The sequence below is a fragment of the Acromyrmex echinatior genome, chromosome 13 (assembly GCF_024713525.1).
Source record: "Acromyrmex echinatior isolate Ae372 chromosome 13, ASM2471352v2, whole genome shotgun sequence".
Taxonomy (NCBI): Eukaryota; Metazoa; Arthropoda; class Insecta; order Hymenoptera; family Formicidae; genus Acromyrmex; species Acromyrmex echinatior.
Genome location: NC_141864.1, coordinates 4,234,656 through 4,259,328, shown reverse-complemented (window position 1 = coordinate 4,259,328; position 24,673 = coordinate 4,234,656). Strand labels below are relative to the sequence as shown.

At 31.3% G+C, this 24,673-nt stretch overlaps 2 protein-coding genes across 33 annotated transcripts in view; one reads left to right on the top strand and one right to left on the bottom strand.

The window, feature by feature from the left end:
* The window catches only part of LOC105146636 (uncharacterized), a 512,872-nt gene that overhangs the window by 22,074 nt on the left and 466,125 nt on the right, over positions 1 to 24,673 (top strand). For all 32 annotated transcript variants that reach the window (XM_087412801.1, XM_087412804.1, XM_087412803.1 and 29 more), the window contains exon 3: positions 5,552 to 5,604. Coding sequence is in view for 21 of the 32 variants with exons in the window: in XM_087412823.1 (XP_087268949.1) it covers positions 5,552 to 5,604 (53 nt within the window). In the remaining 11 variants the exon portion in view is untranslated. The remainder of the gene's footprint in view (positions 1 to 5,551; positions 5,605 to 24,673) is intronic.
* dpr1 (defective proboscis extension response 1) overlaps positions 1 to 24,673 on the bottom strand; it is a 395,482-nt gene that overhangs the window by 212,021 nt on the left and 158,788 nt on the right. The gene's annotated exons all lie outside the window — the stretch shown is intronic.

The following is a 24,673-nucleotide window of genomic DNA, read 5'->3' as shown; positions in this document are numbered from 1 at the left end:
AAACAACAGAAAGAAGCGTTTATGCTTCTTTACATTCCATTGTTTCAATTTTCGCTTTCTAGAGGCTTCGTTTACGCTTCTATTGCTCTCCCGTTACATTCGACTTAACGCTCCAATTTTTATTTTTATCAGGGAACTTAGTCTTCATCTTTTTCTGATTTTAAGAACTAAATAAAAATAAACAGTAAAAAAAGAGATTAAAGTTAATCTTACATTGGTGAAACCAAGCCTTGTGAATTGAAAAAAAATGAAGAGTAAATTGAAATGAGATTAAATGAGATTAATAAAGTACCATTAATGGAAACGGTCATTAATAAATTATAGAAATGGACTAAAATATATAAATGTTTCTAATCAATTAAAAAACAATGTATTTTCGTAAAAAATATAAGGCAAGTTTTTATTTCTATAAAAACCACTTTGAAGCCACGGCTCTTTGCGCGACTTACATATCCCACTTTATTCTTTTCCACAGGGCAGGAAAATTGTAATACATGGTAAAAGAAAACAAACCTATAGAAGCAGAGTTTATCGGAATACTGTATCCTCTCTCGCTTTTGTAAAATAACTTTTTTTTGGAATTTAAAAAAATGGCAAAAAATATATATGTTAGCGAATTATACTGTCATAGGATAAAGGCTATTAATTTCACTATCAAACATGAGTTTTTAAACGGATATAATTGTTTTTCAGTTATTTTCAGCGAATTGACTGTGTCTAATTGATTTCTAAGCACACACGACAAAAAGATTTTGATTCAATTAATGAAAAGATTCCAAGCAGACTGTACGTTGCACACTCGAGCTTCACGTCTGGCTGTTTAATAGAAGGATAGGAAAAGAGAAAAATGATCGTCACCATCGTGTCGAAATTGTAACAAGCAACAGTCACTGTGGCAATTACGCGGATAAAGCAAACGGCAAACACATAGCTCTTCTGTTATTAATTAGCGACGGCAAATTGCGACTGATAGCATATGGCTATATATCAAGTAAAATAAACATACGAAATAAATTAAAATTTTTAATTTTGTTAGAAATACATATGTAAATTATATAGATGCATATATATATATATATACTACATAAAATGAAATTAAAAATTTTAATTTATTTTGTAAACTTATTGTAATCATTTAAATGTTATACATGTAACAAAATTAAAAAATTTAATTCATTTCATAAAATCATCGTAAATCGTTTAAAAAGTTTATATCATACGTATGAAAAATATTCTATAATGATAATCATCATTATGCACAAATCTCTTTTGCGGCAATAAAATGTTAAAGCGTTATGCTTTGTGCGCAAATGGAATAAAATAAAGTATTGAGATTAACTCGATATTCCCGCGTTTATAATTTATGTCGCATAATTATTCATTTCATTTTATTCATAATTGTGAATCATGCGATCATGTACATATAATTGTGAATACAATCAGTTGGGCGAATGTGATGATGTATTGATTTACTTACAGATCAAAACATTGAACGTTGGCATAGATTTCGTTAACGAATTCATTGTTTTAACTCGCAGACATAATACGTCAATCGAAAAATTACGGTTAATTATGTTTGCACAAACTGACAAACGCTATGGTGACCATATTTTCTTAGACAAAATAAAGACAAATCTGAAAATTTTAGGACTTTATTCCAAAATATTTCCAAGTTTGTGACTGCTAGAAGTTTGTATATTAATTTCTGAAATTTTCTCGCACAGTATATTTGAGATAATTCCCAAGTAAAATATAAATTATCAAGACATCAAAATGATGTCAAAATAGCTGATTTATAAATTTGATTATTAAAAGTCACATTAAAAGTCACAACTCAATCAATCACTCATTTTGACATTTTGTGATTTCGTAATTCTGTTTTGGCTAATATTACCTTTGCATAAAATTAAATTTATCGACGTTTTCGTAAATATTCGCTCATTAATATGACATTAGACATTGCGATATTAATTATAGAAAGAAATTTTCCATAATATTATTAAAATAAAGGATAAAATTGAGTTAAAAAAATTAATAAACCTAAAGAACAGCTACCTAATATATTTAAAGAATTATCCTTTATAAATAAATCCAATAAAGAATATATGGTCACCGTATATATAATCGCCCGTTATTTTACACGATTTCGACATTTTCGTGGCGAGTAATAACATGAAACCATAATGTAAGAAGACCAAGGGCACCTATCGTGGAAGTCGGAATTCCGATCGGAAATATTCCGTTTTCCGCAGAAAACACAATAGAAATCTAGAAAATAATTGAATAATTCCCATCGGAATCCATTCCGATTTTGTTCCATGATAATGCCCAAGGGTGCTATTCTGTAAACGTTTTTATACGCCTACCGACAATTGTCGGTAAGCGTGTAAAGACAGTTACAATCATAGTATAATCATAGTTGATTATTCTTCTAATATTCGATTGTGATTGGTCAATATCTTATCTATCTTACGATTATAAAGTTTACTATATTTATTATGTTTCGGGACTTTACAGCGTTTACAGTGAGATTTTAAGGCGTAAAACTTTAAATCAAAACTGTAAGAAATTGACGAATCATAGTCGATTATTTTCCTCTTATATTCGACCGCATGAGAGAATTATGGCTTAAGAGTATTATTACATTTGTCATATGATAAAGATTTTAGGTTTATTGATTGGATAAAGAGATCCAACAACTCTCTTTTTTGCAGTAAATCAATCAATCAAATAATCAATCAATCAAGCCAAATAGGCTTGAATCACCAATCAGTCAATCAAACCGAATAGGCTTGAAGTGCTTTGTCCTTGGCTTTGTTGACATGTAATACTAGCCTAAGGCTTAAATCTCATCTACAATAGTCGTACAAAGTACGTCGCAGATTGCAAGCTTGTTGTGGCAATCAATCTAAAGCGTTTTTAATATTAGACGCACAGATTAGCTGTCGCAACAAGTTGCGATCTGCGACACAGACTGTGGTGCGATTATTGTAGATGAGATCTAACTCCACAAACACAATAGAATACTAAGTCTTAAGAAATTGACCATTTATAATTGATTATTCTTCTCACATTTGACTTAAAATTGATCAATTTCTTAAAGCTTACTACTCTAGTGTTTGCGAGGTTAAAGTTTATACGGAAGGAATACTGTTTTATTTGCTCAAGTACTTAAAAATTTAGCAAGATACAAATCTGAAAATAATAATCTAAAAATTTGTTGGATCATCAAAATAATGTAAGACGTTGAAATTGATAGAATGTCAAAACTTTTCGCAATATTGTTCGTCATGCTTGAAATTCCTTATACGTAATTATTTTGATAACCCAACAAAATTATTTTCAGATTTCTATTTATCTCGATTTACAAGGCCGATCGCCGCGTTTTTTGTCAGATTCTTCCGTTTTGAGTGAAAACGCGCGTTAAGATTAGACAGAGATACTAATATATTTCTCTCTGTTATTGATTTTGTTAAAACTACTACATACAAAAGTCGGCTCAAATCGTCTCGTGTGTCACGACTCTAGATAATATTAAAAGCTCCTGGTGTCAGGGAAACATCGTGGATTTTTAAGCTTTATTACATTAAGTAACTGCTGGATCTTAGGTTCGAAAGTAATGGCAACAAATCACCTGCCATTATGTGAGGCATGAATGGGATCAAATCCGGATTCACCGATTGTTAGTCCACAAACCGCAGCCATTCGACGTCTTCGAATAAAAAACAGAATTGCGCGTCTCGCATTTTCACGCTCTTTTCTCGAAGTTTGTCAAGATCGATAATTCGCTTCTCTCGAACGAGTATCGATAGTTGTCGAGAATTGAGAATGTCGATAGTTGTTGCACACGTTGGGTTTTTAGTTTTTAGGATAGTCGAATGATCGTGTTCGCTGCGTGATTGTTGCGTCGTGTCGGATAGGCTGTTTTCCCGCGCGATCAAAAGCCACGAAAATCCTACTCGTTTCAGAGTATTCGTTTCGAGTTGATTATGGAAAGAGCATTCCGATCGAGTGTCGATGATTAAAAGTGACGAGCGTAGCAAAGTAACAATTTTGCATAATAACTGCCACGATACGAACATCGGTAACTATTTTGTTTAGTGCACGTTTGAATTTTACACAAAATGCGTTGCAACGTGGAACGAGCATGCCGTATCTGGAGTGCCGAATTTGGAGTAGCGAATAGTGAAGGTATCACGAAGGTATCGTGTATCTCGCATTATTTATACACTCTCGAAGTGCATCGTAGATAAAGCATCAGGAGTGCCATGGCGAGAGACGACTAATTAACGCGCGCGGTAATTAGTCATGTTTTTCGGATCAATTTCGATAGTGTGAGCATTGTGAGTGATTTTTATCTGTAGCGAAGGAACAGGTTAATCAGGAGGCATCGACTGATGAGTATTTTTTATGCTTTATCATTATTTATTCTGATCGATGCACGATTTTAATTATCACTTTGATTTATTAGCGAATATTTATTATTTCATGCGATGATGCATTCCCGTGTATACAATATTCCCTTTTTTTATCTGGTGCTTAAAGTTAGCTCTGTAATATACTGGAGTGAACCATTAAGGAATGGGTACATCCTAATTTCTAGACAACGTAGACTCTGGCCCAGTTTTTGTTGTCTGGTTCATTTGTTTAAACTTATAATTAACTTGTGTGAACTTCCTCTTACTTAACTTGATAATAACGTAAAAATTCAAAATGGTATTCCTTTCAGCTGTGATTAATCATTCAACTAATAATTTTAACAGTGGTAACTCTAAGCCTGGTTTTTCATTGGTTCAGCAAAGAAAGTTAAGAAAGCTGCTTTGCAAATGTTGTAGAATTTGATTTTTTCTTTAGTTTCTTCATTGGATTTAAATGTATCAATCATATCATATTTGGTCTTCGATTGAAAATTAGAGAGAACAATTTGGAATCCTTTCTCTTGCTAATTTTTTTTTGAAAGTATCACTCGTTTCAAAAGTGACAACGAAAAAAATTCAATTTTCCAGAAAAAGAGAAAAACTATTTTTTAACTTGATAACAAATTAATTGAATGAATCAGATAATATTGGTAAAAAGAATATATTTCTTAATATAATTACATGTCATTTTTGTTTCATAATTCGTTAATCTTTAAAAACTATGATTTTGATGAAAACTGTAACAATTTTGACAACTTTTTATAAAATTAAGTTAACTTATAAAATTAAGTTAGTTCCAAGATCGGCGATATTTACTTAACTTATTCATGGTAATATAATTCAAAAATCATATTTTTTAGTTGCATTATTTTTAAAATAAGGAAGTAATAAAAAAAATAATAATATAATAAATATAATAATAATATAATAAAAAATAGTAATAAAATTAATAGAAAATTATAATAAAAATCAGATTTACGTAAAAAGTACAATTTTTTTAGTTTTGTGCTAATTAACGGAATAAGTTTGAAGCGAATGTAATCATTGTTACAATTTTTAATTAATTTCAAAACTACTTGAGTTTGTTTCGCATAATAAAGGAATTTTTTCAAATATTTGTGTTTCTTTTACAGATAGATACGAGGTTCTTGGATATTATAGATGTCATTTATTGCGCAATATCTTGGTAAGTGAATCGATATTTTATATTGTTCTTTTGTCATACAATTTGGTACCTTGCGAGTCTCTCCATCAAATTTGAATTTTTCAGCATAATTTGATATGGATTTTTAATGAGAGATATCTGTTTTTCTCAAAAGTATATTACACGTGTGAGATTTATGAATCCTAGTTAAAGAAATTATATTTCTATCTCTATTAATGTAAATCAGACTTAAAATGTCATAAAGAATATATTTAATACGTAAATATGCATCCATGTACATGACCCATTCTCTTTAATTAAATTTTATCTCCTTCATATTTTAATATCACTGAGCGTTAGGTGCATGTATGATTTATGAGATATTCCATTACAATCCTCTCGCCATTTCTATATTTTAGTGCTTTATTATAAATAATTTTCTCTTTTTAAATTAAAAATTGCTTGGTAATGGCAACGTCCTAATAATCTTGCGTGACAGCAGCAGCAGTTTTTAAAAGCATTGCTCATCGTTCATTCCGCATCGCGATTCAATATCGTTATTGAAAATTTGAAGCCAGCAAACTGGTAATACTGGTCGATAATCACCGTTTTTATTTATTTATATTTTTTCATACGACTGTCCAACTATCTCGACGTTAACTTTGTTAATTCGGAACAAAAACAGGCACTGTTACAAATCGACTCGGTGTATTATGGTTATCGCTAATTAGTCCGCGCAGTGTATCACGCAGCAGCAACGGGAAATTTTATTTTGACATGATTGCGCACATCGCACCGGGACGTTACCGGTGTGATTCATGCGCCGGAGCGAAAATAATTTGCGGCGGCACCGGCGCAGCGATTGTAATTGCTCGCGCGTATCCCCGGTATATGAAGTCATACGTTTCGAATGTTCCTATAAAGCAGTTATATTAAATTGAGAGGGATCGCATGACCGTGTACGCTGTACCTGCGCGATCGGGCTCGTCCCGAAATTTACCTGATGCAATCCATGTTCGTGCAGAGATTCCCTCCGCGCAATTTTTCGCGATAGCTATTCACAGGCGGCTGCATTCTTTTAATTTACCATCGAAATTTTGCAAATTTGTCGCAAATTTGGACGTACGCCAAAATTCGCGGGTTTATCGATGTTGATAACGAACGTTGATATCACACTGAACGAGGAAAAGTTATAACGACATGATCGCTTTTTGCTTTTCATGAAAAGTTTGCGATCATTTTACGCGAATTTGCAAATTTTCCCGAGAGTAATTAATGCAATCTTTTTTAAATGTCCGACTGAGCAAATTCATTATTTTTATTTTGAAATATAATAGAATAACGGTGTTGGCGACTTTATGACTTTGTACAGAAACATTGACAATTTAGAAAAGAGGATTATCATAAGCATATTACATTGACGAACTCTAATTAGTCATTCCAGGATTGAAACTTATGCAATTGCGAGTAACATTATTCATGGAATTATTAGGAAAATGTCTTTAGCAAGCAGTTGTTAATTCAAAAAGGGAAAATCAATTTATAACAAATTGTTTCATATTAAAATAGGAGAATTTCAAACAGAGTTTTATAATAAAATATTTCAATTTATATTTGAATATAACACGCTTAATAAAATATTTAAAAAATAATAAAATATTCTAAAATAAGATAATTTAAAATTAGCGTTAACATATTTTAGAATTTTTTGTTTTCTTTCTGTATCAATTCTTTCTTGTTGTTATAATTGAATCGATACTAGACTGAGTACTAAGTCATGTATCTTTCTTAATGAATTTTACGCAAAATCAAATATCCTTTTCATCTCATTCACACATTTTACATTATTACTTTATTTTCCAATTTTATTTTTTACTGTATATCATCATATTTAATAATTCTTGTCTTATTAATTATGAAAGTTGTAAATACTTTTGATTGCACATAATGATTTGGAGATACTATTAAGAAACATTGCCATGAGAATTTTATTAGAAATTCCAGATGATATTAACAGTTGGAAAAGGAGGATAGAAATTTTCGAGGATTTCGTGACCGCTCGGGAATCGTTTTATTTCTATGTTTTCTTATGTATTCTTCATAAAATCCAAAAATAATAATTATAATAATGCCAGATTTGAGGAAAAATTGGTACATTAAAATAAAGTGAATAAAATTCTTATTTGCATCGTTAAAACTGTCAGTTATGCTTCAATAATTTATTCTTGAAATTAATTCCAAATTGGATCAAAGCGACTAATATTGCACCATAAAACGTTAATTAGTTTATATTTTTCATTATAACATTTGTCATTTCGGTTTCTTCCGTTTTCTTCATTCCAAACGTCGCGCATCACTTTTATAACGATTGCGAATATAAAGATTTTATTCATTTTGTTTCAAGTACCAATTTTTCCTTAAGTCTGGTGTGATTATATTGTATTATTTTCGAGTTTACGAAGAAAAATACATAAGAAAGCATAGAAATAAAATAATCCCCGAGCGGTCATAAAACTCTCGGAAATTTCTACTCTCTTTTGTACTAAATTAAACATATTTTATATATCCCAAATGATCTCTATGCGAAGGAGGGTACAATTTTTTTTTGCAATCGTTCAGGGTTCATTTTATTTCTACATTTTCTTAGATATTTCTTTCATGCAATGGAAACTAAAAATTATTATAGTAACGCTATACTCAAGAAAAAATCGATATATACAATGAAATAAAGAATAAAATCCTTATACATCTTTATAAATTTGCTATTAGTTATGCTTTAATCATTTAAAAATTAATTCAGAATTGTTGACTTAACTGAGCACAACTGATAGCCATTTCAACAATGTAAAAAAGGATTTTGTTAATTTTATTTCAATCTACCAATTTTTCCTTAAATATAATGTCATTATTATGATATTTTTCGGTATCCACGAAAAAAATATCTAAAAAAAGATGTAGAAATAAAGCGATCTCTAAACAATTGTGAAAAAATAAGAGTTGTATTATACTCTCTTTTTACTTTAACACAAAATGAAAATATTAGGCAATTAGGCCATACATTTGGTCATATACTCATATTAACTTTTAAATGAATAGGTAGAATGGCCACAACATCTCAGGTACACATTGATCTTTATTCTATAATTTTCGACGATCAACGTTTTATTGTCGTTACGCAAGTTTCATATATGATTAAAAAGTTGTACAATGACAATATAACGATACTAACACTATTGTTAAAAGTTACGGAAAAGAGATCATATAATTTTCTTAAAACTTTCAAGAAAGAAAAATAAAAACTATTACTCAGAAGTCTTAAAGTTCATTATATTCATATTTTGTTATTCCTCTATCTTAACTAATGTGTAACTAATATGTGTAGAAATTTAATTATACTTAACATACTGGTAAAAAGTACAACTACGAAATTATAATAAAATCTTTTTGAGGTGTTCCGAGCATTCATCTACCAACTTGCATACCTTTAGATTATCTACGTACTTAAAAGTTAAAACTGGAGATATAACGGATACACGGGAGGTATTTAATATTCGGTTGAAGTTTTATGTTAAAAGCTTGCGTCATTAATGCAGAATTTTATTTTTTTTAACTAAATTCGAGGGATAACTACTAGCTGAAATATTGTCAATATTGCCCCACAGATTACATGATTTTATATAATTTCATTTGATTATAAATAATTTTTTTCCCTACATACGAAATCATTTGATAAAATATACTATTTTATTTGATATTATACAATGATTTTTCGTGGTGGTATATTATGGATTATATATATATAGAAATTTCATATAAATTTTATAATAATTTCGAGGACTCTGTCCCATGATTAAGTGGTTACCCCCTCGGCTAAACTCGTACAATTCATCTTCTTTTTCTTTTCACGTTGGGAAGATAAAGAAAATTACTATCGCTTTGTTTACCTTGCTTTTTTTGGAAGCCTTATTTTAGATATTCTACCGGATATCCGGGGAAAATTTAGGGATATCTGGTCGGATAATTGCTCCGACCGGATATTGGATATCCAAAAAGAGTGTGACACTGGATATCCGATATGCGATAATTTTACTATCCGGTACATCCCTATAGTTAAAACTGCTTATCCGATCTTTCTTTTATATTCACGACATCGTTCGAGTGAAAGATAACGTACACGAATTTACCGCAGTATCGCAAGCGACACTGTGGTAAAGGTGACGAATATTATTCTCGACGCGTTTATCTCGCGAAACTCTGCAAAACGACTATGAAATGCAGCCGTTCTTCACGTTCTCTTTCTCTTATCCGCCTCCGTAAATACCTGAAACGCTGCTTTTGTTGATCCGTACGTTCGCTAGAAAATGAGGCCGCGCCCGCGGCGCTTTGCGGATTAAAACGCGGGAACGCTATTCTGACATCTTTCTTGATTTTACTTTGTTCTGTGCGGCAGAAGTGCTTTGCATGCTTTTACGCGGATCTTATGAGTAGGAAAGAGAAAAAAAGAGGGAGGGAGAGGGAAGAAGAGAGGATAGGACTTACCTGGAACACGCTGTTAAAAGGACACAATGCGTTCGTCCCATAATGAGGAGTACCGTGCAAACTCCGACGAGAAATCGTTAGCGCTATTCTCGTTAGAACGGTTAAACTCGTAACGCAATTATCCCCAGTTATGTACAGGATCTTGCTCGTTCGCAGTTCACATCGGCGTATGTTAACTCGCGTGCTGTCGTGTACGAAATCGAGCAATGTTCTTATGTCGTTACGTCCCGTATTTGCGTTCGTCTTTAGGAACGGATGTCTTTAGGAACTCGCTTACGCAGGTTCTTAGGAGTGTAGTTCTTGTCTGCAGTTATAATAATAAATCGTGGCGTACAGTATATTCACGTATTGAAGATACGATTATGAGAGCATGAGATAACATGCAATGGAATTATATCGTATCAGTAAAGATAATTATGCGTTATAGTAATAATAGTGATATTTTAATATATAGCTTAATATTCACACGAAAAGAATGATTTTGCTGAAAAATATCTATTTTAGCTATAGATACAAATCTGAAAATAATTGGACCGTCTATGGTCTAAATATGAATTATATAAGACTCAAACTGATTAGAATATCAAAATTTTGAGAGGGCTCCTTTTACCTATAAATTGATTGCCTATAGCACTGTTTGTTTACATCTCATTTGCTTGCAGATCGATTGCTTACATGTATTATTGTATTATTGCCTACATCTTGACTACCTACATGCACTTTTTTGCACAAATAGAATATATATTTTTAAAGCAGAGAATTTGTGTTTTAAAACAGAGATTTTGTGTTTTTATAGCAGAGAATTTGTGTTTTAAAAGAGAATTTGTGTTTTTAAAGCAATAGTGGGCTATCGATCTGTAGGCAAACGACGCTGTTACGTCCTATAGGCGCCACGATTATTTTCTTTCGCAAGAATCGGCTCCACGTTGCGACTATTGATGACATTTGTGAGATTCAAATGCAGTCTTCTGTTAACGATTTGAAAGAATTAGAGGGACTAAATTTTCACGAAACTCATAAATGTCAATCAAACAGGAAAGAATAACAACTCTAATGTAAAGCTGGAAAAAGAGTAAGATTGCGAAACACACATAAAATATATCTGTCACGCAAGCGAACACCCAAGTTCTCACCCGAGGCTGACCAACCATATTTAAAAAAAAACAGTAAAAAAAAACAGGCGACGTTGTGTCAAATCATAAAATGCATGAGGTACCTTCCATACTAACGTTATCTAGGATCAGATGCGACTGACAATGATTACCCTACATGCAATAACTCTAAGAAAAACTAAACACGGTAAACAATTGTTTACCTAGCTATATTTTTCGCGATATAACAAAACTTGTCATCCACTCGGAGCAATTTCCTAACCGCCCTAAAAAAACCGTAAATCTTGCATGACACTGCAACATAACAATTGTTGCTTCCTAGACAAAGTAAAAGATACCCTTTTTTGAGATATAAATAGAGGCCCGTGGAAGCGCACTGGCAGAACCAAAAGTCTTACGAAGTGATACACGTTGTACGCAGTGATTTCGTACATTATTGTGGGCGTTGGCTTGTAATTCAATTTTGACAGTTTGCCTGTCTGCAGTACTAGAGTTCTACGCTAGTTGTGGCTTCCGCAGTTGTGGTGCCAGTCTCTTCACTTTGGAGAGAAGCCTGCCCAAATCAACCATTAGTAACATAATAAACTAGTAAAAGAAATCCTCTCCGTTTTGGATCTCTAGAGAAAGACAAATCGCAAAAATACTATATAATAGTCCAAACTATCTATCTCAGTTATCCTCCTTTCTCATTCCTTCTCTTTCAATTGCAAATCTTGAGCGATCATTCGCTCCAAAAATTTATCGATTTTTCTCTTTCAATTGCGAATCTTGAGCGTTCATCCACTCCAAGAATTCGTCAATTTTTTTCTCTTTTAACCGCAAATCTTGAGCAATCATCCGCTCCAAGAATTTGTCGCTTCTTTCTTTTTCAAACTTAACAATGATTTTTAATTTGCCCCTTTTTCTCATTTCTTCTGTCATAATCAATGAACTAAATTAATTCTACGCATATCATCTCTCCGCTCGCACACATGGACACATACACACATATAACCACATCTTTCTTATATTTATATGTAGGTACAAATGTAATCCGCGTCATATACATATTTATTATATACCGAAATTCAATAAATCAGTTTAATAGATAGATAAAATTAATTAAATATAGTGATATAACCGATTATCGACATCATTTATCTTGTAAAATTTATTATAGTTTAATTTTTTTTATGAATAAATTTAATATTTTTCTGTTTTATAAATGAATATCTTTGCCAAATATTTTAAAAATATCCCGTTTCTCACTACTTGAGTTTGCATGTGGTCCAGTTCCGGGTCAAAAGGATTAAGTTCCTTGATCCAGAAATAGAACCGATGTTCGCATTGCTCATCGGAGCAAGTATCATAGGGTCCCTTCAGAACGTTGACCCATATTCCAGAGCAATAAAAAGTGCGTTCGATTCTCGGGTATTCGTCTCTATACGTATACCTGCGAGACCGAGTTTAAGCGTCCTTCCATATCTTTTCCATTTTCCTTCTCTTTATCTCTCCGATCAACTTTCCAAAGGTTTGAACGTAACAATGCTGTAGACAATCAATTTGTAGGCAAATATTCTCCCAAAATTTTTTGCAGCATTATTCATCATGCTTGAAATTTCTACGTAATTATTTTGATGGTAATTATTTTGATTCAACAAAATTATTTTCAGATCAGTATTTAGCTATATTTTTAGATACTTCAGTAAAATTGTTTTTCCTATGTAATAAAGTAATATGTAGTCTTTTTTATTTTTGTTGGGATTTCTTTTCCAATTATTTCTATTCTTTAAATTCTTTAGAGTGGGCTTTCACTTCACTATAGAGAAAAAAAATTAGTCATTAGAATGGTCCAATCATATTCTTTAAATTAAGATGTAATTGATTACATTCAAAATAAATTTTTGGGATTAAACAAAGTAATTTTTCTTTAAAATTATATTGTTTCAATGAAATAATTGTAAATAGGAGCATTCAAATAAATTGTTTTCTCTGTGTGAAAATTGAGTGTCTTGAATAAAAGTGTGGCTTAATTTTCAATCTTTAAAAATAAAATTTTATTCTAAAGTGTATGAGATTTTACTCCAAAGAATTTAGAGAGTATACATATTTAATTATTATACATATTTAATATAGCACGACAGAAAGATTTGTATTCTGTGAGTTCGCGATTTGCAATGAATTAGCGTAAGTAAGGATTGGATTAAAGGATGAAAAACGTGTTTCTTGATAAGGATACGCGGTACTAATAGAAATTGGGGAGATTATGAAAACGCACGGAGAACATCTTAAATATGCCCTTGTAAGCTGCCGCGACGGAAAATTTGTATCGCATTGTTCTCGCAATGTCTTCGTAATAGTCGTATCAGTACATATAGGTATGCATGTGCATGTGTGTGCAGTCGGTCGTCCTAAGATACAAACCCCGAAATTTATCGCCACTAAACACGACACTCTGAAAACCCGCTTTGGTACCCGTTCGCGAAATTGCGCGAGGTTCCCGTAATACGTATCTCTGCGATGTAGACGCTCTTTATTCGTACGTGTGCACGTTTCAACGTCAATGTAAGTGAGACGAACGAACCATCGCTGCAGTACCGAATTGACATGATTGCCGTGAGAATTTTGTTCGAGTTACTCCCAGGAGATATCAGTTTGAAAATTTGTATTAAATTTAATACATTTCACGTATTGGCAAATGGTTCAAATTGTTGTATTTTAATTTAATATAAGATAAATATGTTAAAGATATAATACAATTTTAGTGGTAAAATATTTATTTTCAATTTTTTGTAATATATTAGGTGTTGGAATTAATTCGTAGCGTTTTACAAGTGATGGGAAGTACTTTCATTAATGTATTTTTTAATGCTCATGTGAAATAAATAACATTCTTTCATTAAAAACGCTACGAATTAATTCCAACACCTAATAATATGTATGCATTTAAAAAAGGAAAATTAAGAAGAAATAGATATTGAGAGAAATATATTACTATATGCATATGAAATTATTTGAATATGAATATGAAATAAATCTAAAAAGAACAGCAAGATTAAAGATGTTCATCATATATATATATATGATGATCTTATAAAAGTAAATGAACAGAGACCTATCATTCAATTGGTACATCGTGAGTATTTTCGTAAATATTTAACACAATATACTTCATTAATGAGGCGTCTAATACTGGGGTTGGCAAATAGGGTCGACAAAGGGTTAGCAAATAGGAGTCTCATGTTAAAGTTACCCACTGAAGTACAGTTAACTTCAGTTTTCTCCAATAATAGGATGCTATTGCTGAGATATACGTTTTGCTTCTCATATATCTATCATACAATGTAACTAATCGTACTAGACTGTCTTTTAGGAATAGGTAATAGATAAATTTAATACATTCAAATTTAACAAAATCAAAACTTTCTTACTAGAAAATAATGTTGATTAATGAAGTATATATTTTATTTTTTAAAGATTAAGTTAAAGATTTTTTATTTCAAATTTTTTAAATTCAAATTTTTGGCCAAGTCACAAAATAAAAAATAAGATTAATGGTGAATCAATATTAAATAATTTTACAACTATTAATATTAATATCCCTCAGCAATTAACTACTGTTTGTCTTACTGTTTGCTTCTGTAATGCTTTTCGGTAAACTCAAGGTGCTTTGCTGCGTACCAACATATATACTTGACAGTTTTGACTACTTTGACGTATTTCTCGTTTACCGTGGATTCGTTGCTGCGCGCATGCCAGACGAAATCGTACACATCCATATAATAATGTTGATGAGTGTAAAGACTGCAGAACGCGAACAATGAAATCGCTGTGGATTGCTCGAGCGAGCAGTTCCCATGGCGTAAGTCCGGTAATATTTAGTGATAAAGCGATGGGGTGAAATGAAGTGAACCATCTAAGGTATTCACAATACGTCCCGTGCACGTACAGCCGCAATGAATTATGATCTCGCGGCATGCGCGTCAGTAGCTCTCAACACTCCCGCGAGACTGCTTTTTACGCTCGTGCCGGCATTTTACGCGCGCGTTCCCCACGCAAATTGCGTAATTTCTTCCGACTTTTTTTTATCAGAACATTAATTTGACTGCGTCAAGTGAGAATCCGGACCACCCACCGGCGAATTTTTATTATCTGCGTTGCTCTATGCAAATGGACGCGCAAAATGATCATTTAAAGCTAGTTTACGAATGAATCTCTGTTTTAGTGCGTGTCCTGTAAGATAACAAAGCAGTCGCGATATTCCGCTATTCACTTCAGTTTGCAACTTTTTCATTTACCTATACAATCAGTTATAGAAGCTTGTGGATATTGATAACATTATGAATACATTGCAACAATTGGCATGCAAGGCTTATACGCAGGCACTCATAACTCTTATATTTTAATATAGATCTATTTCTATTCTTTTTACCTTTCTTGTTTCTTTTTCACGTTGAAGAAAAAAAGAAGTAAAAATAAATGATGCAAGAAGCTAAAAATACGATTCGTCTTACAATATTTTAAGTTGTCCTACAATATTTTAAACCAATAACAGAGCTATATGAATATCTCAAAATATTATTTAAAACGATCTTGAAATAAAAATAGATGAAGGCACTAATAAAATAGAATTTTGTCGATTTTGGATTCGCAATAGATACTCTTTTTATAATTAGATCTCAAAAGATATATTTATATCGTTCGTAAAATAATAGCTGAAAAGAGACATTTATATCATAGTAATGTTAGTTTATTTTATTACTTTATTTTATTTATTTTTATTTTGTTAATTCTTTTATTATGTAGGCGACTTTAGGTGCAATCTTAGCAGACAAATTTTATCTAATGATGACTTTAATTATTAGTTGAAATATTTAAATTTTACATGCGTAACAAGCTTAGTACAAATACAACAGCTTAGCACAAATAGTTTTGGATTGTTTTTGGATTATTATCGCTACATTCGCGATATAGATATAGCCAGTGCAACGTGTTACAATAAAAAAGTCATCTAAAATCTGGTGACCCTGCACGAAAGTACGAAAAACTGGTCCTTAATCATCTCCGCTTTATATAGGTGAACGTCGAGTCTCTTATACACGAAGACACGTTATCTGTGATAATTTCGCGAAATATTCCGCGCTCTATGATAACAATAGATTATTTTGTTGAAATTACAAAACGAAAATTTATTTTGTAATTGCAATCTCTAATTTTATATTATTTTTTACAAAACGTAAATAACTAAATAAAATTGTGCTATTGATTAAAAAAGTTTATTTATATTTGAACAAAAAAATTTTATTTCTCTAACAAAAAAGTATTTTATTTTGCTATTTTAATAAAACTGAGCAAGGAAAATCAGGCATTTGTGAATAATTCCCTTTTATTGATATACATTACTATAACTTTTTTTCTTAATGTTCGGCAACTGAGCGAGTTTGTAATTAAATGTCGCTTTCGACAATTCTGGTTTTAATGAATTCGTGAGCGGACAAGACAAGTCTGATATAAGTTACATGTGCGGCCCGAGGCTTGAAGCAGAAGAACAGATCTTTGCATAACGCATAACGTATAAAACATAAGAAGATCAACCAATTAGAGTTTTTATTTCATGAAAAGGACGGAAATAAAGAACTTTGATTGGTTCATTTTCTTATGCATTAAGTTAGTTATGCGTTATGTAAGACTCTGTGCTCTCGCCTTTAAAGTTCTCACTTTCAAAGTTCGAAATTTTAAGAATAAAGTTCCCGTTTGATATATACATGATATAATATTTCAATATAGAATATAGTTTTTATAATAAAATTAAACTCTTTCTACGTGAATTGTGTTATTTAATAAAAATTTAAAGCCATGGAGACATTAGATTACGATTGAGCACCACGGTTCATCCAGACTTTTCCCATGGCACTAATATAAATTCCTCTTATGCTTGCTTTCTAGCGCACGGTTCGATATCTGATTTAAAGTTGATATAGGTCGACCGTTAATTTTTTCCCTATTTTATCGTCTGACGTTTCTCGAAATAAAAGAGAATACGGGACCCGGGACCCAATTGCAATTCGCGATGCCAATAAATTTCCAACGCAGCTCGGGATTATCATTATACACGTTATCTGGTCGCTCATTGAAAATAAAATATACAAACCTTTTCATATCTTTTTCATCAAAAATGATAAAATTCATGCACAGGAGAGAGACGCTTTTAATTTATAAAAATTCCTTTCTACATGAGAGAATCTAGATAATTATTGATTGCATATTATTGGATTTTACTGTCGTTTTATTTTTTGACTTATAAGTTAATCATATTATAATTATTATCATTTCTAGATGATAATATCCAGATGACGTAATTCTCTGTAATTATGTTAAATTTTATTCTTATTTATAAAAAGGTATTGCTTCGTGGAACGTGGAATATGTGACAGTTTTGATAACACAGATGTGTTAGACAATCGTTAGAAAAATGTATCCTCATACATAAGCATAATGTATTACTATTGTATAGCATATCGACCTTTTCTATGACTTTAATAAATGTTATTCCTTACGTATTGATGCTACAAATGCATCGTGTATGTACATGTACACGTGGTAATAAAAAAGATAGGTGTCATAAATTTAACTAGCGGATCCTCTCTATCGTACCATTAAACAATCCGAACATAAATGTACCTGTAAATGTATGTGTATTTTCTGCTTTTGAATTAAGTATATCAGCTTTTTATTTTTGCATATTTTGTTCATATCAAATTTATTTTTTTATATTATTTAAATTGTATGATGAAGAATGTTTAAAGTATTTTTCTATATAATTAAGATTTGATATATTTAAGATTTGAGAAAATTGTTCAATATTTTATTTCATACTTCTTTCTCCCTCCCCCCTTTTTCTCTCTTATTAACTCTCTTTCTCTTTTGGAAACCAAACTTTTGTAAACATATATTTACATATTCTTGCTTGTTTTTTTCTTCTTTAATATTTTGATAAACATTGGTTTTTCCTCCTATTACGATTACGTTTTATACCGCTTTATTTTTACAAATTGCAACGAATCTAGTTAAACTGGTGTACATTTCGCACCAACGCAAAAAACAAGAGAAAAAAAGCGAAAAATCTAGTTAACATATCCACTGGCGTGGCGTTCCATCGTTAAATTCGCCCGACGGTCCGCAACGAAACTGTTATCCGTTTGTTTGCTTTCTATTTACGGGCGTCGCCTCGCGAAATTAAGAGAAATCGTTTGGCTGAGAGTTTGCGTATACAGAGTATTTCGTAGTTTTCCGTAGTTGAGAAATGTCAGTTTTACTTTTCGTTTCCTAGCTTGTAACATATTTTTTCCTTGTGTGAACAGTGAATATAATCTTCTTATTAATTAAACTTTAATATAAATAACAATTAAAAATTTATATTTTTACACTGAAAAAAAAAGATTGGTTGCTGTAACAATTTAGATAGTAAAATATGGCACAGCATTTTTATATGGCTGCAGCCAGTTTTTGGTTGTAGCAGCAAATTTTTAGTTGCGTTAGCTTATCAAAATTATATACTGACTGCGGATAGGCTAACGCAACTAAAAATCTGCTGCTACAACCAAAACCTGATTATGTAAAATTATACGAAATTATATATAATTATACTTGTATATCAAATATGTCCATATATATAACATTTTATCCCGGGTTAAAATGGGATGAAATGACCAAATTATTGACATTACAAATGTATAAAAATTGATTGAACGGAATCAAAAATCTTTTTACAAGATTAAGATAGATGCAAAATTAAGAGGGTCTATTTTAATCCTATAGAAAGATTTTTGATTTCGTTCAATCAAATAGGAGATTTTTGTACGTTTGTAATGTCGATAATTTGATCACTCTAACATTTCCTTAAGTTACGGAGACGATCGGACGAAAAATGTACTTGTTTTTCGGTCAATGTGCGCCGCTAGCAAGGGGTAAATTTGCGTCAGGAGAGAAAATTCACGAGTGGCGTCTCGTGGACTGAAAACTTTCGCGGTTCCCCAGCGTGTCGTTTTGCACGGTCGGCGCCGAAAACAAAATCTAGATTGCGAGGGGGTTTAAAGTTCTCTGCGGCGAGATCTTCGAATGGAATTGTTATATCTGGTGATGTCGAGTAAATGCAGTTGGGACGACGGCATGTCGTTGAGCGTCGACGAAAGAAAGGCGACAGAATCAATGGGAATAGCTACAAAGGCAGGAATCTTCGTTTTCGGATCTTCGATCTTTATAGAGATATACGAGCGTTCGCGTTCTTTCGATTCGTGGTTAGTGAAGAGAAAAATGCCGACAATTTCTCAAGTAATAACAATGAAAGTGGCATAGCATTGTTATTCGTATCGTGTTTTATGGGCAGCTAAAAGAGAATGTAGTGTATAAAATGATTTATTAACCTCCTACGTATTGATACGTGCTAAGTATATATAATTAATGATGTAACACTTATATAAAAAATTGTGCAGATAATATTGAAAATGTTTCATACTTCTTGCATGTATATAATAGACGTATAAAACATTTCCAATTAAAAATAATTCTTCCACATTGCTATTTTTTCTAAAATTAAACATTATTTATTAATAACGCAAATATTTAGATTATCGGCGCATTTTATTTTTGCAACTTCTTTCTATTCTGCGTTATGATGTATACTCTCTCTCTCTGTCTAATATATGTATAGGTATCCTAAGTTCTTAAAATAAACTATCAGATCGATTGTATAACAACGTCATAATTTTTTGCTTCAGGTTTTGCGTAATCTATGGATAAAATTAAAACAATGCTGTTAGTCAGATATAGATGAATGAATTTATAAAATAGATATTGGCATTATGTCTGTTAAAACATTTTGATATTCTGATGCTATTTATTTCACAGTCCTGAAATGATCGTGAAATGGACGAATCCTTAAATTTTTAAATAACCTATTTTTAATGATGTGAAAAATAAACGACAACACATCGCAAATTAGAAATGTTGTTATATTATTCTGACAATTAGTAGTACTACGTTTTTGATCTGTTATCATTAACCTTTGATAAACAAAAGAGCACGCTTGATGGAAGAGAGAGAGAGAGAGAGAGAGAGAGAGAGAGAGAGAGAGAGAGAGAGAGAGAGAGAGAGAGAGAGAGAGAGAGAGTGTGTCTTTGCTTTAATACTGTCACATCCATCTTCTAGGATCGATGAAGAAACGGTCACTATACAGTTTAATGGATGCATCTCCATTACTTGAATATTATGTGGGCATTATGCGATATTATATCAAAATAAAAAATGATTATAAAAATTGTTTATAGATTAAATGACAGGCCAAATTTATAATATATAAATTGAAATATTCGTGATTGAAGAGCGGCACTTGACTCAAGCATTCACTGTGTTGCTTGTAAAAACAATTTTCTTTCATGAAACTTCCAAAATTTATGGAGCGATTTTGTTTCTCTATTAATTAATGTGTACATGAATTAATCACCGTAACACTTCCTCCCATAAATTATTCTATTTGTATTTTGTCGAAGCTTCATTTGTTAAATCGATCTAGAGTATCGCATTAGTTTATACCGGACGTGAAAATTAATTAATAGTCACATTATTACCATATTACGGTGATTAAATTGTGCAATGAAATTGAATGATTCGTAGCATCGCAATCCTAATTAACGTTGCTTCAGCAGTTCTATTGCCGATAGAGCTTCCGCGTGATCTTTGATTAAAACTTTTGTACATTGATATAGTAGTGGCATTAAAGCCTGTATCAGATTTTATGCATTTTTTTTTCTATTCTCATGTATGAAAAAAGAATTGCAAATTCAATGAAAAATGTATTACTTTTATGAGATTCATATAAATGAATATACTGAAAATTTATTGAAATTTTATACAAATAAATCATAATATTTAATATTAAACATTTTATTTAACTCTTTTTTTTTAACGGGAGAGACGAATTTCCGACCAGACGAAATTAAAAAGAAGTAAAGTTAAGATTGCCCTCGAAGGGCGCCTGTTGGAAGAAGTTAAGTACAAACGGCAGATTCTTTTTCTCCGTGAATGATAGACCGTGAATCTTAATGCAATGCAAATCCAGGCGTTTCGCGGGAAAAAGTTTCGATGCAGTGGCGCTATAAATCAGGAACCCGCCTGAGATTCAATTTAGTGACGTTGGCGCACAGCATAGTTTCTGCAGTTAATTAATCTTCATAATCTTATGACGGGGCCACGATCTCGTGACATTCTTCACCAGATCTCAATTTGGAATAGGCAAAATATGCAATTCCTTTAAAGAAACTATCATTGCTCAATTTTGTCGAATAATTATAATTGGTGAATAGTCGAAAAGATTGAAGTGGCAGAAAATCAAATTAAATTAATATGTGAGTTTAAATAATAATGTTAAAATAAATTCCATATTGAAGTTCTTATGAAGTTCTTATGGAGATAATAGAAAGCTCCAAAATTAAAAAAAATGTGTGTATTTCTTTTGATATATTTTTTGTAATAAATTTAATAATAGGTTCAAATAATAGATTATTTGATAATTAATTCCGTTTTATATCTTTATGTATTTCAATTTTTTTGGTAATATGACACTTAGTTTATATTGAGAAAAAATGTCGTATATTTTATGAAATATTAGTAGATTTTATATATATATATTATTCTCAGAATTTCGCCCATTCAATCTTGTAAGAATGCATTTTTATTTTTGAATCTGTCACGGCATTAATAAATCTCGTTTTTCATTCAGTTAATACATTTTTCTCTAGAATATAAATAAGCATCTTAAAAGGTATTTCTAAAAGGGTTGGTAATTTTTTTATATTAGCAATTTTGTACATAAAAGAATGTAATTTTATTGAATTATATAACTGTACACACTTTTAAAATGATTAACTACAGTGCTTCCAGCGTCTATTCCAAAACTGTATTTTTTCCTTCAAAGGAATCTCGTTTCGAGATCCAATAAAAAGCCGCTAGCAGACCGTACAGACCGAGTGTTTACGTACGAAAGGCGAAATTGAAGTGCGTACCAGCGCACGGAAATTTTTTATTTTGCGTTTGAAATGCATTTTCACTCGTTCGATAACAAGAATCCAGCTTTGATTTCAAACGGACTGGAGTTTGCTTTCATTTCGTAGTTAATGTTTCATTGTAATGCTATTTTTTATTTTTGATTGGTATGCGACCGCTTCTACGATATATACATATAGATGCATTTTGCATCAATATAGCCGATCGTGTTCTAGAGGTTTACAAGGATTAATTTCAGGATCCATGGAAAATGAGACCCGGTAGATTAATTCGCAGGTCTCCTGAATAGTATCACGTTCTAATACACAGAATTCTTACATGTTTTAATCTTGTACGAATTCGCCGGTAATATGTTCAGTTTTAATCAAATATTTTAGGATCAATAAAAGGTCTATTTTTTAATGGTAGAAATATGATATGAAATAATTTTTTTTCAAAGTGGAAATATCATATAAAATTTTTTCATAGTAAAAACGCGATATGAAAAAACTGTAAAATTATAAAAGAAATAATTTTTGCGCATCCTTCGACGTTTTATAAAACAATGATATCATTTTTCCAAAATAATATACATTAAAATTTTCATGGGCGATATTACTTCCCAAAAAGATTTTACAACGTTAATTATCAAAATAAAATATATGATTAAACAAAATAAATTCAAAGGTATCGATTTATTATTCTTTCTATAGAGAATTTATAGATTTCAATGTGTACTTATTAAGTATATACGCAATCATGATGTGTTCTTATATCATGTACAATTATTTAATATCTGTGCTTATAACAGATGTTGAATATAAATGAGCACATATAAAAAAATTCTCTTTATCATAGTTTCTTTTAAGAAAAATTGCAATGCGATTTTTAATTAAATTATAGATAGACAGTCTTTCCAATCACAGATAAAAAGTCACAGTCTTTCGATCTAGCACTATTTTCATTTATCGTGATCGATTAGCTGAGAAAACAGAAAAATAACGATGAAAAATGAGCTAAATTATCATTACCCGTTCCATGTGTCAGCACCCTCGGATAGGTTAAAAGTTACCTCCGTCGACCTACCAGGTCGGCTCCACATTTGCATTTGGTGGTGTCGCGTTGCATAAAAAATAAACTTCACGGAAATTACGGGATCGTAAGGACATTCTGGAGGACTCAGCACCACACGCACAACTTCGTTTCATGGGAAATTGTTGGTTATGTATCGCACCGGAAACTTTCGCGATGTCGGAAACGCAAGTAGGTAGGTTTTGTCTGTCGCGACGTTATTACGGTTTGCATTCTTCATCTGGAATATTGCCGCAGCCGGTGGGACTTCATTTAAAGTTCGGTCCCATTGTCACGGAAAAACTTGAGAGCATCTATTTCCCCGAATCAAAGAGCTCGAGAGATTGCGTCTCGTTAGAGAAGAGAGCACCCGGGCATGATATAAATTTTCACTCATTCGACATCTCCGGAAGTCTTCCAGAAATGAAATGTATCTCGCGAATGAAAATCCAATCAAATCTTAGTATGAATTTGAAGATTTGTTTCAATTAGTTTTTGGATAGTTCAAGACGAATGGCGAACATGTGGAAGTCTTTTAATTATAAGAAATAAAATATATAAAAGATAATATAAAATATATATAAAGAATAATGAACGTAATAATTTGAATGCGAGAATTGGGTTAAGTTATTGATATATAATTTACTTGTAAGATTAATCCTTTCATGCGTTATTTAATTTTAATCTGCTAAAATCGGACTTTGATAATATTATGGTGAGAATTGTAATTAATTAATTATATTTGTAATGTGTGAAAATTATATATAACACATGAAACAAAATTTTCAAGTGTATTCGACTTTTGATGTAATGAAAATTAGTAAAATTTAAATAATTAATGAATCCTGCTGTGTATCATTTGATCATTTCAATAAATCGTTGAGTTTTATAATAGAGAAAATAAAGTTTCCATTAAATAAAATATCCAATTATCTTATTAATGCAATGTTTGAACTTTTGAAGTCAAAGCATCGACATGTTCACCAGAGCTAACTTTACTATTCAATAAGCTGCCAACAGATTTCGCGTTAAAACTTCAAATAAATTCGATTTAGATTTGGATAGAGGATAAATGAATGCAGAAACTCTTGTGATCGCTCATGCATATGCACTATGTTATGGTACAACTTTCTCTTCAAATCGACCATGTGTATAAAACAGTATTAATTTCGTTTTAAATTTTAAAAAATAAGAAAAAATAAAACAAGAGGAAAAGCAAAAAAAGTAAAAAATTGTTAACAGATACAGTTGTTGAAAAGAATGTCATTTTCAGGCGATAGTCACCGCTTTGTTTAATACAGTTATTATTCAATAAACTGATCGAGCTTCTCTGATGAGATTTATCGTTTGTAAAAGGAAAAATTTAAATT